This window comes from Gadus macrocephalus, chromosome 6, assembly GCF_031168955.1.
Source record: "Gadus macrocephalus chromosome 6, ASM3116895v1".
Lineage (NCBI taxonomy): Eukaryota > Metazoa > Chordata > Actinopteri > Gadiformes > Gadidae > Gadus > Gadus macrocephalus.
In genome coordinates, this window is record NC_082387.1 from 24,012,761 (window position 1) to 24,037,702 (window position 24,942).

General features: G+C 42.0%; 3 protein-coding genes and 1 long non-coding RNA gene across 6 annotated transcripts; 1 reads left to right on the top strand and 3 right to left on the bottom strand.

Annotated features, from left to right (window-relative positions):
* Positions 1 to 898: 898 nt before the first annotated feature.
* LOC132460141 (prostatic spermine-binding protein-like) lies at positions 899 to 3,141 on the bottom strand. 2 transcript variants are annotated; one of them, XM_060055195.1, is made up of 6 exons: positions 2,973 to 3,141; positions 2,821 to 2,867; positions 2,272 to 2,395; positions 1,841 to 1,940; positions 1,614 to 1,706; positions 899 to 1,518 (listed from the first exon to the last, which is right to left on the bottom strand). In XM_060055195.1, the coding sequence occupies exons 2-6, from the start codon at positions 2,864 to 2,866 to the stop codon at positions 1,363 to 1,365; spliced, it is 519 nt and encodes a 172-aa protein (XP_059911178.1). In that variant the 5' UTR covers position 2,867; positions 2,973 to 3,141; the 3' UTR covers positions 899 to 1,362. The 2 variants fall into 2 exon arrangements, with proteins under 2 accessions (XP_059911178.1, XP_059911177.1); XM_060055194.1 differs by having other exon boundaries at positions 2,821 to 3,141.
* A 139-nt stretch (positions 3,142 to 3,280) lies between these two features.
* LOC132460142 (zymogen granule membrane protein 16-like) lies at positions 3,281 to 6,545 on the bottom strand. 2 transcript variants are annotated; one of them, XM_060055197.1, is made up of 6 exons: positions 6,441 to 6,545; positions 6,287 to 6,339; positions 5,610 to 5,733; positions 4,562 to 4,661; positions 4,334 to 4,426; positions 3,281 to 4,247 (listed from the first exon to the last, which is right to left on the bottom strand). In XM_060055197.1, exons 2-6 carry the CDS (start codon positions 6,336 to 6,338, stop codon positions 4,101 to 4,103), a joined length of 516 nt encoding a protein of 171 aa, XP_059911180.1. In that variant the 5' UTR covers position 6,339; positions 6,441 to 6,545; the 3' UTR covers positions 3,281 to 4,100. The 2 variants fall into 2 exon arrangements, with proteins under 2 accessions (XP_059911180.1, XP_059911179.1); XM_060055196.1 differs by having other exon boundaries at positions 6,419 to 6,523.
* A 3,757-nt stretch (positions 6,546 to 10,302) lies between these two features.
* On the bottom strand, positions 10,303 to 24,908 carry LOC132460144 (carboxypeptidase Q-like). The gene is made up of 11 exons (XM_060055199.1): positions 24,698 to 24,908; positions 23,789 to 23,891; positions 22,958 to 23,167; positions 21,178 to 21,294; positions 19,857 to 20,064; positions 18,194 to 18,401; positions 15,352 to 15,463; positions 14,814 to 14,905; positions 13,871 to 13,966; positions 12,944 to 13,049; positions 10,303 to 11,931 (listed from the first exon to the last, which is right to left on the bottom strand). The coding sequence occupies exons 1-11, from the start codon at positions 24,764 to 24,766 to the stop codon at positions 11,771 to 11,773; spliced, it is 1,482 nt and encodes a 493-aa protein (XP_059911182.1). The 5' UTR covers positions 24,767 to 24,908; the 3' UTR covers positions 10,303 to 11,770.
* Positions 12,136 to 13,196, top strand: LOC132460150 (uncharacterized). Its single transcript, XR_009526354.1, has 2 exons — positions 12,136 to 12,480; positions 12,699 to 13,196. It is a non-coding gene; the product is annotated as an uncharacterized LOC132460150 (long non-coding RNA).
* Positions 24,909 to 24,942: the final 34 nt, after the last annotated feature.

Sequence of the window (24,942 nt, forward strand, 5' to 3'; positions counted from 1 at the left end):
TATCCACACTTTCGAATCCTTTTATTGACAACTCTCTCTCCGCAGCATGAATTCCTTCAAATACAGATGCAATAAAGCAATAGACCATGAAGATTTTCATGGCAGATTATCATAAAATAATAATTTGTCCTGAAGTTTATTCCACAAATGTGAAAATCATATATGATTTTATAATATATTTATATTGACAAAGTGACACATTTTGTCCTTGCATTTCTTGTGATCCAATTTTTATATTAATGATTATCTACACATGACATTTAATATGACGTCAAAGGAAATAAAACATGAGACATACACAACACAAAACCAAAGACAGCAAAAACCACTGAGTAGCTTTATGCTCTGAGGATATTTAAATATGACTTGAATTGGCCCCATGAATGTGTGGCACAGATAACTCAATGTGTAGAATGTGTTTAGTCTATACAATTGTTTTTGTAGAGAATTAGTGGAATGAAACATCGAGAGCAGAGTCCTCCTTTAGTTAGGCAAGGCAATGTTTATTATTAAACCACTAATCAAACATGAGGCCCTTTATAGTGTTTGCAAAGATATAATTCATATGCACAAATTATTTTAAGGACAATCATTAAAATATAATTTTTAGAATTTTTTAAGGGTTTAAAATATTTTAAACTATGCAGATCTCACATCTATCCAGGATTGACCCCTGAATGAAAAGGTAATTAATAGACTAGTGTATAGATCAAATAAGTTGTAGTTAGGTTTTAGTTTGCAATATAAAATGCAGCCTGAACCCATTAGTGAAGTGGTCAAACCACATCCACCTAACAACTCCTTCATGTTTTCATTCCAATCACTTTGCAGAAACCAAAATCTGATTTGAAAATGGATCTTTCATTAGCCGAATGAAAGATCGAGAGCAGAGACGTCGTTCAGTTAGGCAGGGCAAGTTTATTATAAACCACAGATCAAACATGAGGCCCTTCATAGTGCTTTGCAAAGGAAGGACCACATTTTCTTCATAGCAATCATTAAAAGATTATTTTTTTACGAAATGTAAAAAAGAGTGAATGTAGTGAAGACATTTTTTAATAAATGCTGTGTTCACATTTCTTTTGGAGCAGAAGCAGATCTCACCCACAAGGATTGACCATTGAAGGCAAAGGTGATTAATGGACGAGTGTTGGATCAAATGAGTTGTAGATAAGTTTTAGTTTGCAAAGTAAAAATGCAGCCTTAACCATTACTGCCAACATTATTAAAGTGGTCAAACCACATCCACCTCACAACTCATGTGTTCATTCCAATCACTTTGCAGAAACAACAATCGGAATATGCTTATAATGCTCTTTTGCTAATTGGGAAATCATACAAACTCAAAAGTCTAATGTACTTTTAAACGTGTAGTTCAGTAGTACTCATTTTAAACGTTTGGTTTGTGCCCACTATCCCCCAATGGGCTCCCAGTGATGTGATCCCAATGGTATCAAACGTCCCACTTAGCATCCGAAGCTCCTCCTCCATATGCTGGGGGTAAAAGTTAAAGGATACCTGCAACAACAGAGAAAAACATACAAATCAATAACTAAATAAAAATAAAGGATAAAGATAAGAATGAACAGGAAAATAAATAAATGAAAGAGAACCTGTATTGGCTGGCCTGCGATAAGAGCACGTCCCATGCTAGTCTCAAAAATCAACTGACAAATCAGGTCCTTTGGGTTGAATTTACCAGACACCTGTAATATTAACACACGCACATCAAAAGCCATCTCATTGTTTTAGTGGTAAAACAGTATTGCAAAGTACATTGAATGTACCAATGGTTGCCAGGACATTGATTGACAAGAACATACTTTAGACGCAGTCTAACCTGAGTAATGGTCTCTCCTTCAAATAGGTCAATGCTTAGTTCATTGGGGCTGACGAGACCAAGAAGAACGCCCCAGTTGGTGTCATGACGCAACTGGATGCTAGAAGGTAAACAGGGGAAAATCGTGCAAAGAGTGTAACAGCATAAGACAAGTGCATTAATTAACGGAAACACACACACACACACACACACACACACACACACACCCACACACACACACACACACACACACACACACACACACACACACACACACACACACACACACACACACACACACACACAAACGCACCATCACACACTATAGGAATCTTTATTATTATAAAACAATAATAGCAATAATTATTCATAGTCATTACTATAAAAAAAATCATATTAATCCTAACTAATCCTGTTGATGCAGCCAGACTGAGAGGTACAGTACGTCTTACCCAGCAATGTGGCTATTAGGGACCTCCCAGACTTTCACGCCTGTGATGATTCCCTCTCCTGAGGACAAGAAGGGAGTTCCAAGCCCTGATCCGACGGCTGGGGAGTACGATGCGAACTCATTGGCTGAAGATAACGAGAGAGGAACAATTCATAGTTTAGTAGGCATAGCTTCAATATAATATGTATTAGATAAGGACTAACACTGACATGTAAATGTGTAGCCAAATGGACAATATAATACAAATTTTTGCCGTCCATCTGATATTTGTATCGGACCCTTGGACTTATGACACATGGCAAGAAGCCTATCCAGTTCAGCCACTCATAGGTATAAACCAGAATGCTGGCTAGTAATAATAATAAAAATAATAATTGCAGTTCCTCCACCTTGAACTCATGCAACCTGACCCATGAACAAATGGCTCAAGGAACACCATCAAAGTTAAAAGTTAAGTAGCATCGAGTATCGACTAGCAGAAAAGCTTTCATAAAACCGATAAACATATTAGTTAAGTGTTCTGTGGCAGCCGGATGGATCTATAACTTACATTGTGCCAGGCAGGCAACCCACGCGAACAAAAGGATAGAGATCATCCTAGAATGAAGAACAGTGAGTTGGTAAACTAAAACGTTTTAATTAGTATCAACATCAGGGAAAATAAAGTATGCAACTACACATTTTAAAAGATCACAACACTACCTGTTGATGGGATCTGTGAGATGTCGGAAAGCTTTCTGTTATTGCCTCCCCTGTGGGGGAACTTAAATAGCTAGCTTATTTTATAACCATTGTTATCTTATCAGCATTCATTAATGGAACCCGAAAGCACAACAAGACAGCAAAATCCAATGAGTAGTTTTAAGATCTGAAGCTTCTGAGGATGTTTACATATTACTTGGCACTATGACTTTGTGCCAAAGATAGCTACATGCGTAGAATTTGTTTGGTAGATAAAACCATTTTTGTAGAGAATTAGCAGAATGAATAGATCGAGAGCAGAGTCATCATTTAGAAATGCAAGGAAAGTTTATTACAAACCACCGATCAAACGTGGGCCCTTCATAGTGATTTGCAAAGGAAGAATTCATGTGTCCTAATTTTTTAAGGACAATCATTAACAGATAATTTTTCAAATAGCCTTAATGTCAAATGCAAGAAATATAAAAGGGTTTATGTAGTGAAGACATACAGTTTTAATTGAAAGCCGTGGCAAACAGACCCCTATTCAAGCCATAATTTGAAAGAAAAGTCTCAAGGCAGAGCTCACATGTATCGAGGATTGACCCCTGAAGGGAAAGGTACAATTTGGCGAGGGACGGTTTCAATCGGAGGCGTACAATATGTTCTGGGAGCAAGGTTGTGGTGGATGGTGTGGCCGTTAGAATTTCTTGAAGAAAATAAAATTTCAATTTATTTGATAAGTAAAAGAAAATGAAAGGGGTTTTAAGTGGTCCAAAATTTGATCAAACTTTGGACCACTTTTTTTTTCTAACCCTAATTTTTTTTTGCTTATCAAATAAATTGAGATAGGCATATGGTTATATAAGTTCGATAAGCCTTGCATACAATTTAGAGACTAGTGTATAGGTACATTAAGTATTAGTTAGGATTAAATTTGCACTATGAGAATGAAGCATTAAACATTACTACAAACATTAATGAAGTGGTTTGATTACAACCAACCCACCTCACAACTCATTCCTGTGTTCATTCCAATCACTTTACAGTAAAAAAAATGTGATTTTGCTTATTGGGTTCTATTGCTAAATAGGAAATCATAGAAACTCAAAAGTCCAATGCACTTTTAAGCGTTTGGTTGACGAGTAGTCATTCCATGGCGTCGTCTGCCGTTGGGTCCACCCCATAGAGTCTCCCCCAATGGGCTCCCAGTGATGTGATCCCAGCGCTATTGAACCGCCCACTCAGCATCAGAAGCTCCGCCTCTGCATGCTTGGGGTAAAAGTTAAAGGAGTTCTGCAAAAAAAATTTTTTTTTTTTTTTTAATAACTCAATACAAAAATGATAAGAATGAACAATGAAGTAAATAAATGAAAGAGAACCTGTAATGGCTGGCCTGCAATGAGAGCACGACCTTTGTTGGTCACAAAAATCAACTGATAGATGTAGTTGGATGGGTGGTATTTACCAGACACCTGAAATATTAACACACTGACATCAAAATACATCTAACTGTTGTAGGAGTAAAAAAATAAGTGAGGGCCGACATGAAAAAACCAATGCTTGCCAGGACAGTGATTTACAAGAAGATAGTATAGATGTATTTTAACCTGAATGATGGCTTCTCCTACAAATAGGTCCAATCTCTCTTCACTGGTGGTGACTCGACCGTTAAGATGGCCCCATTTGGTTCCATGACGCAACTGGATACTAGAAGTAAAACATGGGCAAACCGTGTAAAAACTGTAACAGCATAGAATAAGTGCATTAAGTAACACAAACACAGACACACACACTAAAGGTATCTTTAATGTTGTAAAATAATGATAACAATAATGACTTATAGTCCTAACAATAAAAATCACATAATTAATCTAGGGAGGGTGGGTTCGTAAAATGTGAGAAGTCAAGGGGCCCTATTTTAACAGTCTGAAACGCGAGTGAGAAGCGCCAAACGCAAGTAGCTTTGTGGGCGGGTCTATGGCGATGATTATACCGGCGGATAAATTACTCTTGCGCCAAACGCAAATCTAAAAAGGGTTGCCCTCAAATAGCATAATTACCCGTAGGTGTGGTTTGGGCGTAAAGTGCAATAAACCAATGAGAGTGCCAGCTCCCATCCCCTTTAAGAGCCATGAGCGCATTTTAATCTGACAATTTGATCGTTTGACAGCGCGTTTGCAGTCTCCGATGAGACAGATGCATGACCACATGAATTTTAAACTTCAAATGGCTCAGTTTACGGCCAAATAATATGGCCTATTTCACACATGGAATAGCGTTTTCTTCCACAACATATGATATGCGGTAACTCTGGTTCTATTTAATGATATACACAATACATTAACAAACATCGTTTCTTGCCAGTATTGTATGCACTATCGTTATCGTCTTGTGTTCCTAATATGCCCGTGTCACCCCGTTAATATACATTGGCATGAAGTAAATTGCGCTGGATGCAAGATAGGGCCCAATGAGTAGACAGTCTTGCTTTAATCTAGAGTTAGTCTAGAGACTAAAGTCTTGCTTTAGTCTAGAGTATACTTTCTTGTTCAGGAGGAGCAGAGGATCAAACTGACATGCCTCCATTTTGCCAGAAGTGCTGCTCTCTGTGATAAGCTAGTGGTGATGCAGTGACTGAGAGCTACTATGTCTTACCCAGTAATGTAACTATTAGGGTTCTCCCAGACTTTCACGCCTGTGATACTTCCTTCTTCTTTGGACGAGAAGGGAGTTCCACTACCTGATCCAAGGGCTGGAGAGTATGAGTAGTACTGATTGGCTGAAGATAAAGAGAGAGGAACAATACATAACTTAGTAGGCATAACTTCAGTATAATATTTATGATATAAGGACTTACACTGATGTGTAAATGTAGTTGTAATTTCAAAGAAACAGTGTATCGGAACGAAAACAAAATAATGCATAAACGTATAATGCAAATAATTGCTACCCTCCTTCTATCTGGAATTGTATCAAAGAATCAGACCCATGAACAAATGACCAATGGCTAGAAGACTATCCAGTCCGGCCGAACATGGCCCAGGATACTGGCTAAAAGCCAGCCCAAAGAGAAAGCTTATAAAACAATCATGACTGTCATACAGTGAAGTAGTAGAGCTTGTTCTGGGTTAGTAAAGAACTTGAACTTCTAGAATCCAACCCACAAACAAATGGCTAAAGGAAGTCTATCAGACTATTCAGTCCAAGTTTAAAGTTAAGTACCATTGAGTACCGACTAGCTATCCCCAAGAGAAAACTTTCAAATAACAGATAAGCCGAAGTATAAATGTTAGTAAAGTCTTCTGTAACAGCAAGGTGGATTTTTTTCTCACATTTTGCCAGGCAGGCAACCCAAGCCGCAGCGAAAAACAGGAAAGACAGCATCCTAGATTGAAGAAAAGTTTCAACAACATAAGCTCAAATAAAAGTATGCAGCTACACATTTTAAAAGAGAGCAACCATACCTGTTAAAAATAACGCCCGTACCTGTTGATTCTATCAGTTAAGCGTCTGGTTTCCGATTTCTGTTATTTCCTCATCTGTGGGGGAACTTAAATAGCTTGCAAATTTCACAACCAATATGAGTTCGCCAGCATTCCTAAATGACATTCAAAGCTTTTTTTCCACTTCAAAAATGTTCAACAGGAAAAACCCTGTTGAACCAGGAAATAAATGTAAAAGTCTAGGAAACATTGACGTAGTAACTGTGTGCCGATGTCCTAGACGACATTTGGTCTGCCAAACAAAGTCAAAAGCTTATTTTTCAATTAAAAAATGTCCAACGGGAACAACCCAAGTAAACCAGGAGGTAAATGTAAAAACATCGATGTAGTAACTATCTGCCGATGACAAGTGTTTATTGGAGCGCCATTGGAGCCTAATAATCAAACAGGGGAAAACGCTAAAGCGTATTAATAACATACAGTCAATCATCAACATATAGGAATCTTTCAATTTAGTTGTAATAGGTTAACCCCGACCACCTTTGTACAGAAATCCGAATGTGCACGTTACTTTGGGCAATGAGATGAGTGCCCCCAAAGCCATTCTGAGTAAATCCGAGCCATGGGTTCGAGAGCAAATGCCGTTGCTGCACAATTTTCAGCATTAGCCCTTAGCTAAGCATTTCTTTAAATTCACACCTTGATATAATTCCTGAAGCTATTGGCCAAAAACTTGGCACACTTATTAAGGGGGGGTGGCTTCTACTTGTGTATCTAGTTTGTTTGATCAAAATCCCAATAAGGATCTGAGTAACGCCTAGGCCCTAGGGCATGTGTACGACATTTGAAGTAATTTGCACTTGAAATGTCTTGTTTTCCAAATCTTCACTGTACAGAAAAAAAATCAAGATGTACATTATGGGTACAATAGCCAAACAGTACATTCAGACAAACTTTGCAGTACAAGACTGATAGGAGACACGCCTATTTTCTGTCCCAGACATTCATCAGGGATGCATCATTACACTTAATAAACGTAGGCTTACGAGGGCACAACAAACCCAGCAAAATAATAACGTGGTTCTAAGAGCTAAACACGAAGCAAAGCGCAGCATTCCTGTTGTGTGATCTTGACATAAAGATTAAACTGGATCTGCAGCATTTCTGGGCAAGGAGCAGCAGCTATTTCCATTGACACAGGTGGCCACAGCCTGGTAAGCAACTGCAGGTTGATCTGACCCAGTAATGTAACGGTGGATCACCTCCCAGTCTCTGACGACCATGATGGATACTTCTGGAGGAGCTGAAGCCGCATCCAATACTATTTCCGTGGGCTAGAGAGTAGGAGAAGTGTGTACTGCCTGGAGCAGGGATGGGCAACTGGCGGGCCGCATACGGCCCGCATCCTCACTCAGTCAGGCCCACACATAATTAAAAAAAATACCTAAAAAAACTAAATAAATAAATAATAATAATAATTGATCGAGTTACAGAAAACTCGGTCAAGAAAAATGAGAAGAATTCATAGAATTCAAAGGCAAACCCATGTGTCTAGTTTGCTTAGAAACTATATCAGTCATTAAAGATATCCACTTAAGTCGCCACTACAACTACTACAATTGCAATGAATATCATGCTTGTTGGGTTTGAGTTTATTGAGTTGTTGCACTTGATGTTGGGCCACGGTTTTTCAGTTTTGTGACATGATTGAATGAAGATGTATGTGACCCCTATGCACTGATCAAAATACTGACCATTCATGTGGCTGTTTGAGCATGGAAAACATGAAATGAATGTATGTTGGTTAAATTAACATACCGTACATAGGTTATGATTTTGGAAGATTTTTTAGGTAGTGGCCATCCCCAAAATGCACCAGAATACAGGAAATCATATCTACCAAATTCAAAATTGTGTAGCTTCTCTCAGCTCACTTTTAGTTGAAGTGTGCAGTCATGTTGCCCTCTGATGGTTATGATGAAAAATGTGTCCCTCTTTATCATGAAAGTTGCCCATCTCTGGCCTGGAGGGAGGGAGGGAGGGAGGGGGAGAGAGAGAGAGAGGGAGAGAGGCAGGCTCCAGCAGCCTCAGTGACAGCAGTATAGAGAGCATGTTCTAAATTAAAGAACCGTAAGTGGATTGCCTGAAGTTTTAAGTAATAAGAACATGCCTAATAGAATAAAAGCAACCAAGTTAACCCAAAGTAAAGAAAAAAAGAATTTCCAAATGCTACCTGTGTGCCATCAGTGAGCCATCCAAAGCTTTAGATCACCTCCACACCTGGGAATGAGACTTTGAGTACTTCAAGTTCCACCCCCATTGCTCTCCTGTAGTCTTTGATTTGTTGATAAAGGAACAAGTTCTCTGGATGTTTGCTCGAGTTTGCAAATATGCTTGTGTATGCAAAAAAAATTCCTAGGGACGCACAATTAGGACATCATTTCATCAGTAGCATAGTAGTAAGTATAAAGAAAAAATAAATAAATAATAATACAAATAATAATGGAAATACATGAAAGATTCAAAGAGATTCAAGATTAAAAGGTTTTTATTTGTAACATACTCATACAGGATGTGCAGTGAAATGTTTTTGTGACATACTCTGTATTTCTGTGCTTAAAATATAAATAAAATACCATAGAATAAAAATAGAATAAGCAAACCTTAAATGATCTGCAAAGAGAGAACGTCATAGGTTGGTCTCACTGATAAATGTACGTAGTTGGAAGATATAATATTTACAATCCGACTGCCAGAGAATTTATGGAATGGAATCTCCCTGAGATGCCGAGAAGGAAACATTTTGACCTGCTGACTCAGAATCATGTTTTTTTTGGCATACCCTACCCAAAAATCCTTAGGTGGCAAAGTTTCAGACATATCCTGGAAATATTCTGAAACTTTTTGTTGAGTTTCCAAAGCTTTTTCCAAAACAGTAAGTGGGTGAACCGATTGGTGGCGTTCCCTCGGATTCGTGCACAGATTTGCAATCCATCTGTTCTTTCGCAAATTGACCAGCCTTGGACAACAATGACCACTTTTACCTAACAATGCACATGAAAGCCTTGAAAGCCCTAAAGCACAAAGCTAAATCAATATCACTGATTTCACTATCAATAAATAATATAATAAATCAATAAATATGAATGGGTTTCAATGGAGAGATTAATTATTAATTATTAATGATATTAATTATTTTCTGGTCCCAGTCTTTATATGGCCTGGATTACACATATGTTGTTTGTGGATTTAAATTATAATTTTCCATGCAAAGATAACAAATTCCTGAAGAAGTTTGATGATGTTAGGTTTTGTGTGAGGCCGCTTTGTGAACTACAGCCAGCACTCGAGTTGAGGGGGGATGAGGGGACACAAATTGATGTCACGTCAATCAGCGACATGGAAACGCAGCCTGCACAGGTGATTTCAGCATCATGGCCAAGCGACAAGGAAAGCTTGATCTGAGGGACTTCGGCTTTAGAGGACAAAAGGTACCACGGAAGGTAAGTCAAGAGAGACTAAAGTGAGGCGTAACTACTGAAAATATAGTAAAATCTGATAAAATAAGAGCGATGACTACTTATTTTATCCCAAAAAATATATAATATAATAATAATTATTAAAATAATAATTATTATTATCACACCGTTGGTCTCCCACCATATGCGCTGTCATCAGCACAAATGTTAAAAAAAAGAGTTAAAATCCATACTGAACCTATAGTGAACCTGAGGGCTCGGATTGTGAATCCGAGTGCACAGACTTACAGCCGTGAATACCAACAATGCCTCCTTCTCTGGGGGCCAACTGCTGTGAGGCCTCCTCGGCAGATTGCCCCATTACACTTCCAAGTAGCTTGCCTATATGTGTACCGTTGTATCGGCAAGAAAATATACGGTCAGGTCTGCTTTTTATTTCTATTTATTCGAAGGGACAATGCATCTTAATAAACATTTCTGTAAATATGCCAGATTTAGCCAAATGGCTAGTTGCCATCTGCAGTCCTTGGCCAGATGTAACAATAGGCTCCCTAAAAAGCAAATAACAAATAACAAGAAGATAAAAAAAACACAACACATTAACTAAGATAAAAGCAACAGATAAAACATTAATTATAACCACATACAAGTATTCAGTAGTTTAAGCCATAAAATACATAAATCATGCAGGACAAACAAGAGCCAGCATCAGACAAATACAAATAAAAAGATAGACTAGGACTTATAGAAACATCAGATGTGTTAGACATCGAAGCAGTAGCCCACCAAAGCATCGAGGCACTTTTAAAGGCACTTTTCCTTAATGGAATAATGCAGTTCCCACTCGTGACTGCTATTGTGATCCGATGTGGATGAGTTCAATAATTAACAAATTCTGAGTGGAGGAGGGGATATGCCATGTATGATTTTGTAGAAGAGACATGCGTTTTTGTACCTAATCATGTTTTCCTAGCTCGATAGATTGTATTTTCTTAAAATTGATTGTGATAGAAATCTCTCAAAACAGTACTGGGCCAGAAAGTTGGCAAGGGCAACTAAAACATGAGTTTGCAGATTAGACTCTAGTTTGCAGGCTAGTTTTACACAGTAGTCGACCTGAAAGGGACCTTCTAAAAGAAAGATAAGGACGATAAATTACCGGCTTACGTCTAATGTCGGAAAACCTGAATGAATGCACAATGGACCCAATCCGTTTGATAACCCTGATAATATTACTAACTATGTTCCCGTCAATGTGTATTACTTCCTTGTTGGCGCTAATTATGCGATAGCCAAACATAAAAAGCAGAATACTTGTTTACATGTCCTGTAAGATCTCGAGCATCATGGCCCGATAACAAATTCGGCCATGATTGCTGATCTTGCAAATAAATGCTGATAAAAAGCAGCGTACTATAGCAGGTCAGTGCGTTTCAATAGCCAAAAAGTTGCTTAAGTCGTGATCTGCTCGATATTGTAGTACCAAAAGTACAAATCTTAATCACGAAATAAATCACTGTCCGATAATACTTTCGAACCCTGTTTACAAGTGAACCTTAATACAAAAAGACAACAGCAGGGAATAGGTCCACAAATAAAGTACACCATTTCTGTAAAAGATCATGTAACATGGGAAATCACAGACTACAGGTTGAATAATAAAAAATAAAAATAAATAAAAAAAAAACGTTTTTAATCTAGTAATCGTGCTTTGGTGTGGCCACTCTTATCAACCAAATAAAAAAGTATTTAGGCTTGACAACTCAAAATCCTTATTAAAAATGAAAACTACCATGGGAATTTAATAAGAACCGAAAGCTAATTATCAGCCAATGCTAATTATTCCCTAGGGTGGTTGATTGATGGCCGGGGTGGCCTGCCCCGTTGTGATTGGCTATCTGGGGAGCATGTCCTGCAGATCTGCAACCACGTAGGCCACCACGGCCCACAATGCCGAGCAGCGGTCCATAGCGCCGGGGCTCTGGACGCTCATGGTGTCCGCCTCCGAGTGGTGGAACCAAAAGTACCGGTCGTCCTCAACGTGGAGACTCGCACCTGGATCACACACACACACACACACACACACACACACACACACACACACACACACACACACACACACACACACACACACACACACACACACACACACACACACACACACCTTAAGGGGAGTGACAGCACACTAGAACAATTGTTGGTGTTTGCTGCCATCTAGAGGTTAAAGGTATTGTGTCCCTGTGAAGTGGCTGAGAATAATGACGTTGAGGTTGTGCGCTAGTTTGAGTTGTAAAACGTTAGTGAGTGGTTATGGCAGATCCAGAGTGGCACCGAGCAGAGACAATAGTTTTAAACTCCAACAGTCAGCCGCCTTCGAGTAAGTTAACGTTTTTCATTGGAGAAGAGGCCAGACTCTGCAAATGAAATGGAGTACGAGAGTCTGCTAGGGCCAGGCTAGCAGGGTTTCTCGTAATGAAGAGTTTCGACTGGTTCCGTTCAGGCAGGGGTCTCAAACTCGCGGCCCGGGGGCCAATTGAGGCCCACGGGATGATATTTTGTGGCCCCCTACTTGACATCAAAGTTTAGTGTTAGTGCGGCCCGCGCGTTGTTGTCAAACGCACAGAGTGGCCTGCCATGCTTTTTTATGACTTGTGATAGGGTGACCAGATGTCCCGGTTTTGCCGGGACAGTCCCAATTTTGAGTTGCGTGTCCTGAGTCCTGACAAAAACCAAAGGACACTAAAATGTCCCAGTTTCCACCAACCACTATGAAATGTCCCCTGTTGTCAGCGATTACATAGCCAACGTGAATCTAATTATAGCCCGATCATTAACTTAGATTGGGTAAGTTGTGGTCCTTTTTTTTGTGGAATACTTGATGGGGCCCAGCCTGACCCAGACTCTATCTCCAGCGGCCCCCAGTTAAGGTGAGTTTGAGACCCCTGCGTTAAGGCGTTTAGCGATTTTGAATGTGCTCAGCAACATTCTATAGTATTTGTGCAATCGAAACATTCGCAGGTAAGGAACAAGGGGGGAAGGCAGGCGGACGTGTTTCCAGGGGACCCACCTGGCACCCCAGCCTGCATCCAGGGGCCGATGTCGGTGCCCTCTCCGTGGGGCTCCAGCCGCGTCGTATTCAGGGGGGCCAAGAGCTGGACCACCTCCTGCATCACCTGCCAGCGCGCGCACGCGCACGCACACACACACACACACACACACACACACACACACACACACACACACACACACACACACACACACACACACACACACACACACACACACACACACACACACACACACACACACACACACACACACACACGAGAATTGATGGGGATTTTTCATTACATTTTTATTGGGTGATTTCAATTCAACGGTCATTTGTCCTTTATCACAGATATTCTCTATTGATTGGCTTAAGTGGTCTTATTCGCTATTTATCAAGTTCCACTTTATCAGGTTTATTTATCACAAAGCCAATTGAAATGTGTTCAGAGCGCTACAATTGTTTATGATTACACATGCGGATGGCCTCTTATTTGGACGACGCTCATATCGGCCCTCAGGATCCATGCTCTCCTGAATGTGCTCTATATGTAAAGACAAGACATTTAAACACTAGAGTAGATAGTTAACATGCACACACGATAAGACCTTACTCATGTGTCTTCCTGTGGGACTATCTAATCATTTATTTAATATTTGGAATTTAATTGAAATTTTTTTTGCATTCGGACACCTCTAATGAGAGATCAATGCTTCTACCTCCTAGGTGGCGTCATCACATACTATTCCTTTGTTCAGTGCATCATCTGTCACCATAAGGCTGAACCACAGTGACGTACGTCATGATTTCCCAAGATGTGCAGTGTAGGATTCTCATATCTGCAACAGCCAATACTGGATTTGACTCTAGGCTTTGTCTGGATTGTCAGGCCCAATTGCGTCAAACGACAGGTGTGATGTCTTCAGAGGATCCCCCCCCCCCTACCTTCTGAGCTGCTGGGCTGCCCGTAAACTGCAAGGCCACTGGAGCGAAGGTCCCCAAGTCGGACTCCATGACCAGGTCAAAGTTGGAGATGTTGGCCTGTCACATGAGGGCCAGGCAGGAGAGAGAGGGACGAAGGGGAAGGGTAAGAGCCTTGTGAGCATCATGTGAGACAGGAAAAACAGACACGTAAAATATGACTTATTTTTTGTGACTAGCTTGCCAATACAAGGGTATCTTTCAGAGTAATACGAATAATAACATGTTTTTTTTTTTATTAAATTGCAAAACAAATTAAATTGGTTTTGCAATTAACATTTATGCTCATTAGCTACATTTATGCTCATCAGCTTTAGTCAAGCCCTAACCCGATGGTAAATTGAGATAAAAATCATTTCATGAGGACCAGAGTAAGAGAGTAAAAAAAAAAAAAAAAAAAGGTTTACAAAACATTACTCCACCAATCTTCTCTGTGGTATACGCTGTGTGGTACATGCTCTGTGTGGTAGGCCTACATGCTCTGTGTGGTACATGCTCTGTGTGGTACATGCTCTGTGTGGTACATGCTCTGTGCCGTACATGCTCTGTGCGGTATATTCTGTTAGAGTTAAACATGTGGTAACACACTTATCGACAGCTCTTAAGAACCCTGTCATTAAGTCAGAGATCACAAAGATCGGTGCCGTTGAAGTATCATTTATAATCGTTTACTACTTTAACTGCACCGACAATCCCAAAAAAAACAGTAGGTGGATAAAGTGTATAGTTCAAAACGTTAAGCAGCTTTTACATCTCCGCCACCTACACAGTTTGTTATGTACGACCGTCCTACAACCCCAGGTTATCTCCGAAAGACATTCCACCGAGGAGGCGGGACTTATTCTTCAGAGGTCCATAGCAGCGAGGTCGACAGGGCGTCGGGGCGCGTCTGCGGGTCCACTGGTACCTTGTGTCTCTGGTAGTACTGCTGGGCTCCGACCCCGCCCTGCTCCTCTGCCGTCCACAGAACGGCTCTCAGGGTCCTGCGGGGACGCAGGCCTGGACGCACAGAGACACACTGATTTTTTTTAACCGTTAAATGTATGAAGCGTTTGTCTTGTCAACCTTTGGAACGAATCATTAGCAGTGCATCGCTATGCTAGCTCCTTTGGCACTCTGGGGAATCCGTACAGAATTAATAAGTCGTGTGTGTGTGTTTGTAATACGTTTGTGTAATGTGTGTAATATGTGTGTTTGTAATATGCGTGTGTGTGCAATATGTGAGTGTGTGTGTGCGCAATATGTGTGTGCGTGCAATATGTATGTATGTATGCATGTATGTATGCATGCATGTATGCGTGTGTTTGATCAATATGCGTCTGTGTAATATTTGTGCGTACGCGTGTGCCTGTCCTTAAGCCCCGTAGCAGCTGTCCAATAGACTAGGGTCCAAAAATCTGTTTTCCCACTTCTGTGCAGTTGTTGTTGATCCCCTTCTCACTTGCCTAGGTCCTTGATGACAGACAGGGCCTCCCAGGAGATGATGGCTCCTCCCCCATCGTCCATGGCCCCCTGCCCCACGTCCCAACTGTCCAAGTGACCACTGAGCACGACTACCTGGTGGGTTGAAGGAGTCGGTGTTAGAAACGACAGCCAAGTAGGAACTTTCGACAAAAACTCAAGAGAATCATCCCTTTAGAATGGGTCACCAAACACTTACTGGACAAAACCCTTTGTTTACTTCTGAGGACGAGTCAGAAAACCGCCCCAACCATGAACTGAAACGTGGTGCAGCTTTTTAAGACTGCAATGAGCGAAACCCATATCATGGAGCCGTTTTGGATTCAACTATTTATCTTGCTAGTCACTAACAGTGTAACCAAAGTCCACTGAAGAATTGAACGGCTAAACACACTTGAACTCCAACAAACAGCCAAAAAAGATAAATACTGAAGAAGAGCTCAGACGTAGAGCACGCAGCAATACAGACCCCCCAAAGGGGACGGAACAGCTTGATACAGGGCACAGTGAGACAGGCTCTGGTTAATGTCAAGAGTCTGGCAGTGGCCAGGTTTCAGTTTTCCACTTCACCGTGAAGAGGACATTCATAACAGAACAATCCCGTAGGGAGGATTCTCCCTCAAAACGGTAGACATTACATTTTACACACACACTTAAGTATTCCCCCCCTCGACTCAAACTGTTAAACAGAGGGTTTGATTATACAGAAGTAAACACGGCCAGATCCAGGGATATTATCTCTTTGCGAGGGTCACCCCGACTGACAAGTATTCGAACAGTGTTCTGAAATTGATTTGAACAGTGTTCTGAAATTGAAAGCCCACCACCAGAACCCTTGCGTTACTCCCATGATTCATGTCACATGTCCATGAATAATTTCCGGGGTTTTCCCGATCATCACCTGGTGTCTATTCTCCCTTCTGCAAAACATCTTCCCCCCCCCCCCCCCCACTCAGACTTATAAGTGATGTCTCACCACAGGGGGCTTTTTGTTTCAGTTTTTCGGCTGTGAGGGTATGTTATGGATTCCGTGGAACAGATGACATCAGCGGTGCGGCTGTCATACCAACTTCCTAACAGATCCCTGTGAACGTTGAACTCGGCAAAAAAACCAACTGGAGAACCGAGTTGACAATTCGGTTGAAAGCTGACGGAATGAATTACAGAAACGAAAGTGATTCATCGGGATTCGCTCAGACTGTGTCGACGTGACGAAACCTGCTTGGCAGCGCGTAGCAGACTCCTCGAGAGGAGAGGGAAACATGAGATCATATCGCCGGCTGGAAACTGGTTCATAAGTGGGAGGGTTGAAATGTTCACCTGACCCTTGTTCGAATTAAACTAATCTATTTAATCCTATGAGGGTTAGGAGGAACACATGGCAGAAGACACAGTTTGAGCAGATCATTCTGAGCAGGAAGGTAGAGCAGTACATAATGCCTGCAGAGTGTGAATGAATTGATTAAAAAAAATAAATAATAATAATAAAAATAAAAATAAACATTTATTTAAAAGGTACATTGTTCTTACATTTTTGCTATAGGGTCTGCTGGAATGTTAGAAAACGTTCAGTATCAAATAAATATTTTGTATCAAATTTGTAATTGATATTATTTATTGAAAAGCAAGACAAAAAAGTTTATAAAGGACATTTAATTGTTTGATTTATGCAATGGTGAAAAATTCAAGCAAAATGAATGAAAAACAGCAAAAGCCACATTCGGTATTCGGTTCCGGCTTTCGGCCAACTGTTTCAGTATATTCGGTTTCGGCCAAGAATTGTCATTTCGGTGCATCCCTAGGAAGGACATGGACATCCCTGATATTGGACAGTGACAACAACACACTATGGAGAGAACCTTCAGCACTGAAGTGCCATTCAAGCCTTCCCTGAACCGAATAAAACATCTCCCTCTTTTCCTACAGACGTTTCTTGTTGCGTGTGAAATTGTGAAATCAGTCACATAGTGTGTCTTGTGAAATCACACATTGATATATTGTGAAATCACACGGGACATGACCCATTCCCCGGATCCTCCATTTCATTGATTTGGAGGAATGGAGGTTGTCTGATCTACGGGCCGGGGGTGATTCGATGAGTCAACAGCATTCCAACAGTCAGTCCAGCCCAGTTCAACATTACCCACAATCCTTAGCACCTGTCCATCGCTGTCCGGTACCAAGTTAAGGGATAAGATAACATTATACTATTTCAAATCCCAGACTGGGAATTTGGAGGCCGCAGCTGTAGAATGTAGAAAGAGATAAAACAATAAACAACGAGAGTTACTTAATTACGATCGTACAGTAACGTTACGATTGTAAGTAAATAAGTAACTTTTTTTAATCGGCTCATTTGTTCAATCAGCCCTACACTATAGACACTCGGGTGCATTGACGTTTCTACAAACTGCGAACCGAGCGTTTGCCAGAACAACTCAAATACATCCATCATCTGGTTATCAGGCAGCTGCTTGGGACCACAATCATCACTGGAAGTTCTGTCTTTTCCTTAAAGGTGACATAATACACCACCAGGTGTGAGAGTGATTAGCCGTTGCAAGCCGTTTTGAAAACCGGCCCCTTGTGACATCACAAGTGGGCGTGTCCAACTAGGTGTGTGCTGGATGGATCAGTCCACCAGCCTACCCGGTGGACTGCAGCAAACGTTGCTCATCTACCCGTCACACATCTAGGTGGCCACACCCGTGTGATGTCAGAAGAGGCCGTTTTTTTTCCAAACGGCTCGTACCGGCCGATCACACTCACACCTGGTGGTATAACACGTCACCTTTAACAACCACTAACCCCCGCCCAGGTGGGTACCTGTTCAGGGTGCTGCCAGCCCCTGATCTCCGCCACCGTGTTGAAGGAGTCGGCGTCCGGCAGCGTCTTGGCCCCCATGTTCAGCCGGACCACCACCCGCTGTCCCCTGGCCGCCATGCGCGCCATGAGCTGGGCGTCCTCCACCGTGATGCAGGCCGCCGGGATGCGCCGCACCCCCTCCTGGTAGTCCTGGACGCCTGTGTGGGGGCTTGGCCGGGCCAGCCGAAAGACCCCCCCCAGTAAAGACCGGGTTCCCGGAGAGCTCCTTCAACTAGACCCGTTCCCTAACTTCCCCGCGGAGCTCGGTTCTATCACTACTGGGTAAAGCCCCCCCCCCCTCCCAGACATGTACTCGATGGTCAAAAGGAGACTTGGAATTGGATTACCGTGTTTGCCACTGGGGATACTATTTCAGCTTTGTCTAGACTAGTGGTTCTCCACTGGGGGAACTGAAAGCTAGAACCACTGGGGGAACTGAAAACAGAACATTTAGAAAACGGAATGGTCAGCTATGCTCTTTAGAAACCACAGGAACCTTTGTTCACAGGGTCTGGGATTGCCCTGGTGTGAGAGACTTTTGGAGTAGGGTGTCCAACAGAATGTCTACAGTGCTTGGGCGTACCATCCCCTGCTCCCCAACTGTTCTATCGCTGGACGATTTCACTGGTTTGGATCTTTCTTTGATGCACCAACGCTGGTTTCTGGTAGGCGTTACTGCTGCCAAAAAGCTTGTAGCACAGAGATGGAAAGCACCTCATGATCTATCTTATCCACACTGGGTGAACACAGTTATAGATCTGGCTAAGATAGAGAAATCTGTGGCCAGCATGCATGGCGCGCAAGCTAAAAACATAAACTTGTGGTCATCCTTTATCGTTAGTATGTTGGGGGAGTAGCCATGATTTACTTTCCTTCTTCTACTTCTTTTACATCTGTTATCCTACATTTCTGACTCATACTTAACAGCTCTACTGAGCTGTTCAGATGACTGATTTTCTCTAGGGGGGGGGCGGGGGCAAGACCTGTGTGTGTGTGTGTGTGGGGGGGGAGTGCGTGTTGATGAATATTGTGTGTTGACTCATTTGTGTATGTGACTGTTTAATGTCAAATGTTGTCTTATTTGCGTTTATGTCTTATTGGTGTATGTTGTCTTATTTGTGTTTATGTCAAATGTTGTATGTTGTCTTATTTGTGCATATGCCTAACTGTTTTCTATATGTCTATATGTTTGTTGTATAAATCATAAAATAAAAAATGTATCACAAAAAAAGTGGTTGCATTGTAAATCTGAACACAAGGACGAAGGAGAATCCGGGGAAAGAGGAGGCGCTTCCAGAAACAGCCAAAGGTGCTAAAATATATTTGTTTCAGGAAGAATATATTTGAATGGGATTCACCTCTCGTGCTCTGACCCTGCCCTGGCGTTACGCTTCTTTTGTGGGGAGACATTAGCCAACAGTTGAATGAAGCACAGGCCCATGTATCTCACTAAATTGTGAGTGTTTGCACCCTTTTAATGTTCATGTTTACACTGCCAAATAGAAGGTATACACAAAGTTCAGAGTTGGAGAACCACTGATCTAGACAATGACATTACTTTTCTTTGACAGACAGGCTGACAGACAGACAGACAGACAGACGGCGGGGGGGGGGGGGGAGATACCTGTTGATGGACACCGGGGTGACGGAGCGGATTAGCGCGGCCACGGCGCCTAGCTTGGCGGCCTCCGACGCGCCGAAGGCCCGGTACGCCACCGTCTCGCCGTAGCTGACGAAGGGCTGGTTGAACACCACGATCCTGCCCGAGACGTTGGCCCGGCGGCTCTTCAGGTCCTCGAAGGAGCTCACCACCACCACCTCCGCCTCGATGCCTGGAGGGGGGGGGGGGGGGGGGGGGGGGGGAGAGAGAGAAGGTACAGAGCGTCGCTAAACCGTCTCTCAGCGCACCGCCGGCTCATAGATTCAGACCGACTCGAACCGTGAGCCGTCGAGGAAGAAAGGCGGTACACGCTTCAATGGGAGAGAGGGGATTTTTTTTTGCTGTGTTGTTCAGGTTGTTTAGGTATTAATTAGTGCTGTCAAGCGATTAAAATATTTAATCGCGATTAATCACATTCATGCCATAGTTAACTCACGATTAATCGCAATTATTTTTCTATGCTAAATATCCCTTGATTTCTTTGTCACATTAATTTATCTAATTTTAATGCTCTTATCAACATGGAGAAGTGCATCGGCTTGTCTTATGCAAATGTTTTTTTATTGATAACAACATTGCCAATTGGCATATACTGATCAAAACAGGAAAATACCAAAAAAGCCTATAGTGCAATTAAACGATGAACCTACAAACCTACAAACATAATCTTTATTTTTTAAATGAATAAATTTGCGTTAATCGCGCGATAAAAAAATTAACGCCGTTAAAATTGGTTTGCGTTAACGCTGTTAATAACGCGTTTAACTGACAGCACTAATATTAATAAAACATCTGTTTAGTTACCGATCCGCATACATGGCTGCTCACTCAAGAAATTCATTATTTGACGCAAAAAAAAAAAAAAAAATGTCAGATAACAATTACGATTATTATGAAAAAAATTCGCGTCATATCATCCGTCATGATATTCATAGCAGCAGTCTGCTATTCGGAAATAACAGACGCCACACTATTCTGAAATAACAGACCATAGAAAACCGTCGTAAACAAAGCCCAGCAATAGTGTTGTTGTCACATGACATCGGTAACGGATGTCTGAGCGAAGTCAGGAGAGACAGTTGTGACGGATTCATCACTCGACCGACGTGGTTCTTAGGCCCAATCCCATTTCTACCCCTTACCCCTCCCCCCCCCCCCCCCCCCCCCCCCCTCGTTTTGAAGGGGGAAGGGGGAAGGGGGAAGGGGTAGAAATGGGATTGGGCCTTAAAGCCTTCCACGGGATGAAACCGTTTTACTACGGTCTCCACGGCTCCATGACCTGTACCTTCAGGGGGGGTCCCCACGCTGCTGCCCAGCCCCAGCATGGCCAGCGTCTTGGGCCTCGGCAGAACCATCTCAGCCCCCTCCTCTCCTCTCACCCAGTGGGGGACCTTAACCGGCTCTGCTCGTCAGGAAACAAAGACAAGTGTCATCCTCATGGCGGTGGACAAAGACAGCTCAAGGCTGTTGGACGGTCGATGTGTCAGAAACTCCTCGTTAGGAATAACTGCCTGAGATGCATCATGTGGTTCTAAACGTAATGTTTTAAATAATGTTTAAACAAAACATTGAACAAAGAATTATAACCACAAGATCATTAAAAGAACACCAATGGAGACAATAAACACACAAACAAAAGAACAAATAATATCATTACTCAATAATTTATAAATTAAAATAAATAAATAAATATAATAATTGTAATAATACATAAACAATAATTATTAAATAATAAAAAAATATATATAATCAGGAGATTACGTTCCAAGCAGAGCATGAGAATGTATCGTTCATATTGTTAAATTTAGCACGGGAGTCGATTGATAAGGGTCAGTTTGGAGCAGCAATGGGGTGTTTCCTAGTCAACATCATAGTGCAGGGATTATAAATACTCTATTCTTCCTCCCAATAACTCGCCAGACATTACACATGACCAGAGAACATCAGGCTCCATTATATTGACCCTAACCTCATTTTCTCAAGACATCACAAAGCATGAGCTGACCTAGTTCACCATTCCAGTCATGTATTCTACTCCCTACGCAACCCTTAACCTATCCCAGATAATACACGCACTTTGCGTGTCACATATGCCGAAATACGTACGTAATCATGCAATCCAAACAACACACACACACGCCCCAATTACTAAACAGCTAAATAATCTGGTTTCAAAGTATGCAACGGTATTCAAATCAATTTTATTTGCATAGCCCTTATCACCATTACAGTCTGAAAAGGCTTAACAGGCCAAACAGTTATGACACCCACAACACTGACCCAAGCCCCACCAAAAAAACTCCCTTTATCAGCAAGGAAGAAATTGAGGAAGAACACAGAGTTGGGGATCCCTCCAGGGCAGTTTGGTGAGCGCATAAGTACCTTCTTAAGTATCTCAAGTAGAGGACCCCTGGTGATCAACCCTCAAATATAACCCTTCAGTATCACTCCAACCAGCCAACTTAAAAGGTGGCCACATTACCACCAGGTGCGAGTGTCAGCCCCACTTGCGATGTCAACAAGTCACAGGGCAGATTCTGAAACGGCTTGTAATGCCTAATCAAACTCACAGCTGGAGTCGAAATTCCCATTGTCTAAAGGTTGAACATCATGGGCCCTAGCAAGATCGTTGCTGCTAGCGAACTCAGGAGGCTACGTTCAGTCCATCTGTCCCAGGTCATTACTCTAACCTCCTGACCTGGACTGTAACAGAGCCCTTCGCTTAGCTGCACCCCAGCGTATGAGAAAGCAGTGGGCGACCCCAACTTCTCCTGCAATCAGGTTGAAATAGTAATGAAAGCGTACCATTCACTTACAGGTGTTTTCTAACACTCACCACACACACATATATTTATTTCCTCACAAACGTGTCGCCAGGTGCGAACTGTTCATTTGGGAACAGTGTAGTTGCTACAAAAAATCTGGTGGTTGACTTAAACGACTTGGAAGGACATACTGAGTCTGGAAATGTCACTAGTGGAGACATCCAGAAACACACACAGTGAGAGTGAGTGAGTGAGTGAGTGAGTGAGTGAGTGAGTGAGTGAGTGAGTGAGTTGACCTACCTAAATGTACATCCAGGCCATCTTGGCTCATGGCGTTGTACATGTATGCAATGGCCAGTTCCAAGTTGTGGGAGCCACTGACTCGGTTGCCGATGGCGTCCGTGAAGTTGGACAGGCGTTCATAAGAGCGCTTCTGGGCGGAGCCGGACAACACCAGCTTGATGATCTGATTGGCTACGTCAGTGTAGCTCGCCACCTCTTTCGCCATGTCTGAACAGAACAGAATGACGGCCATCAGGAACATGAAGTGCTTCAATGTACTTATGTGTGTATGTATGAATGTATTCATGGATCCAAAGGGACTGCTTGTAGGATTTTCACGTGCATAAATCACTCGCAATTCCCAATACAGCAAAGCCTGTGGGCTGACTTTTACCTCACTTAAACCAGGCCGGTTTTGCAGTTTAAAGTCATTATCAAATTTAAAAACACAATGAGGAACACTGGCTGAAATAGTTGAATGGCCGCAACAGCAATGATAGACAATGCTAAGGACGGACCTGCAACCATTCCGTTACCGCACAGACATCCAGATGAGAGAACCGAGCAAGTTTCAGAATGCCAGGACTGTTGGAGTCACCCACTGCTTACGATTACAATAGTCAGTAGGTGGAGGGCCCACCAGTGTTGCTGGGTGTTTCCAGGGGCAGGGTGGATGAAATGAACTGTGAGATAAATGTGTGCGTTGGACTGCCTTTGATATATGTGTTTGTCTACCTCCTATTTCTATTAATTGTATTTATTAAGTAGTGTGTTATGTGAGACTGGAAACTGTGAACTAAATTGCCCATCTTGGGATAAATAAAGTTTTTTCTAAAAAAGACTGTCTACCTCTCTGCATGGGTACACACCCACAGCCGACCAGCAGCAGTGAACACGTCCAGAACAGAACGGGGAAAGACTGAAGGCACAGTGGTCGATGCACCACAGCCATCTGTGGAATCACACAGAGAAGAGAGGGGGGCAGGGGTGAGAGAGTGAGAGAGTGAGGGAGTAAGTGGAGGGGCATACGGTCAGGCAGGGGAGTTAAGTGAGTGAGTGAGTGAGTATGTGAAGTGAATCAAAAGCTTGAGTAGTCTTGGTTCCTTATTTTATTGAGGATGTAATCATAATAAATGAACACAAACAGCAATAGAATTATAAAAGTTAAGTTGAGTGAATAAAATGTTTCTTCCCATCATATTTCATTAGGATATTGCTTTTGGAAGTTTTGCCAATTTACTACTGTGTGAAAACTCGGTGTGGAAGTCGTATCAATAGCCTCGTAAGAAAGCATCAAGATAGGACTTGCAGTTTAAATTACAGAAGCCAAGTAGCACACGTGAATGGGATGGTAATAACTCTGACAGCCAAAATATAAATCAATCAGCACATCAGATTACATTCTGCTTTATTTTCCAATTATGCGGATCAATGTACGAAACTCGAGACCGCAAGCGCAGGTCTCATGACTAGGGGACAATACCACTTCTCTTTCTGTGGATCAGCCTTCTCTGTGACTGCACCGCTAACCTCCAACTTGCTTTCCCATTTGCGTACTCATAATTGGTCAACCACAGCCTACAAACAAGCGCTTCAAATTAAGTAATTGCGTGCATACTGTCTTACTGCATTGATGAACCTTGCGATCCAGAGCCTTTCTGGTCAAGAGTTAACTCCATTATAACCATGTGTTCAACAACGTTCATGTCAGCCTAGTATATGTGTCAGCCTGTTCTTGATCAGTTCAGATGGGTCTACCTTGATCGGTTTCAGATGCATTGGCTTTGCTCTCGATTCAATGATGCTTCTTGATGGATTATTTTTCATTCGTATAAATCCCTTAGATCAGGTATTTGCGAGCCATCAGATCTAGAAGAATTTACCAATCTAAACATTACAGACAGGGGAATCACAAGACTGTTGTTTACTTCCGCAATGTGACGTGCTTCAGAATTACCGCAGATGATTGGATTAGGCTATATGAACTAAATTTCTTCCAAGTG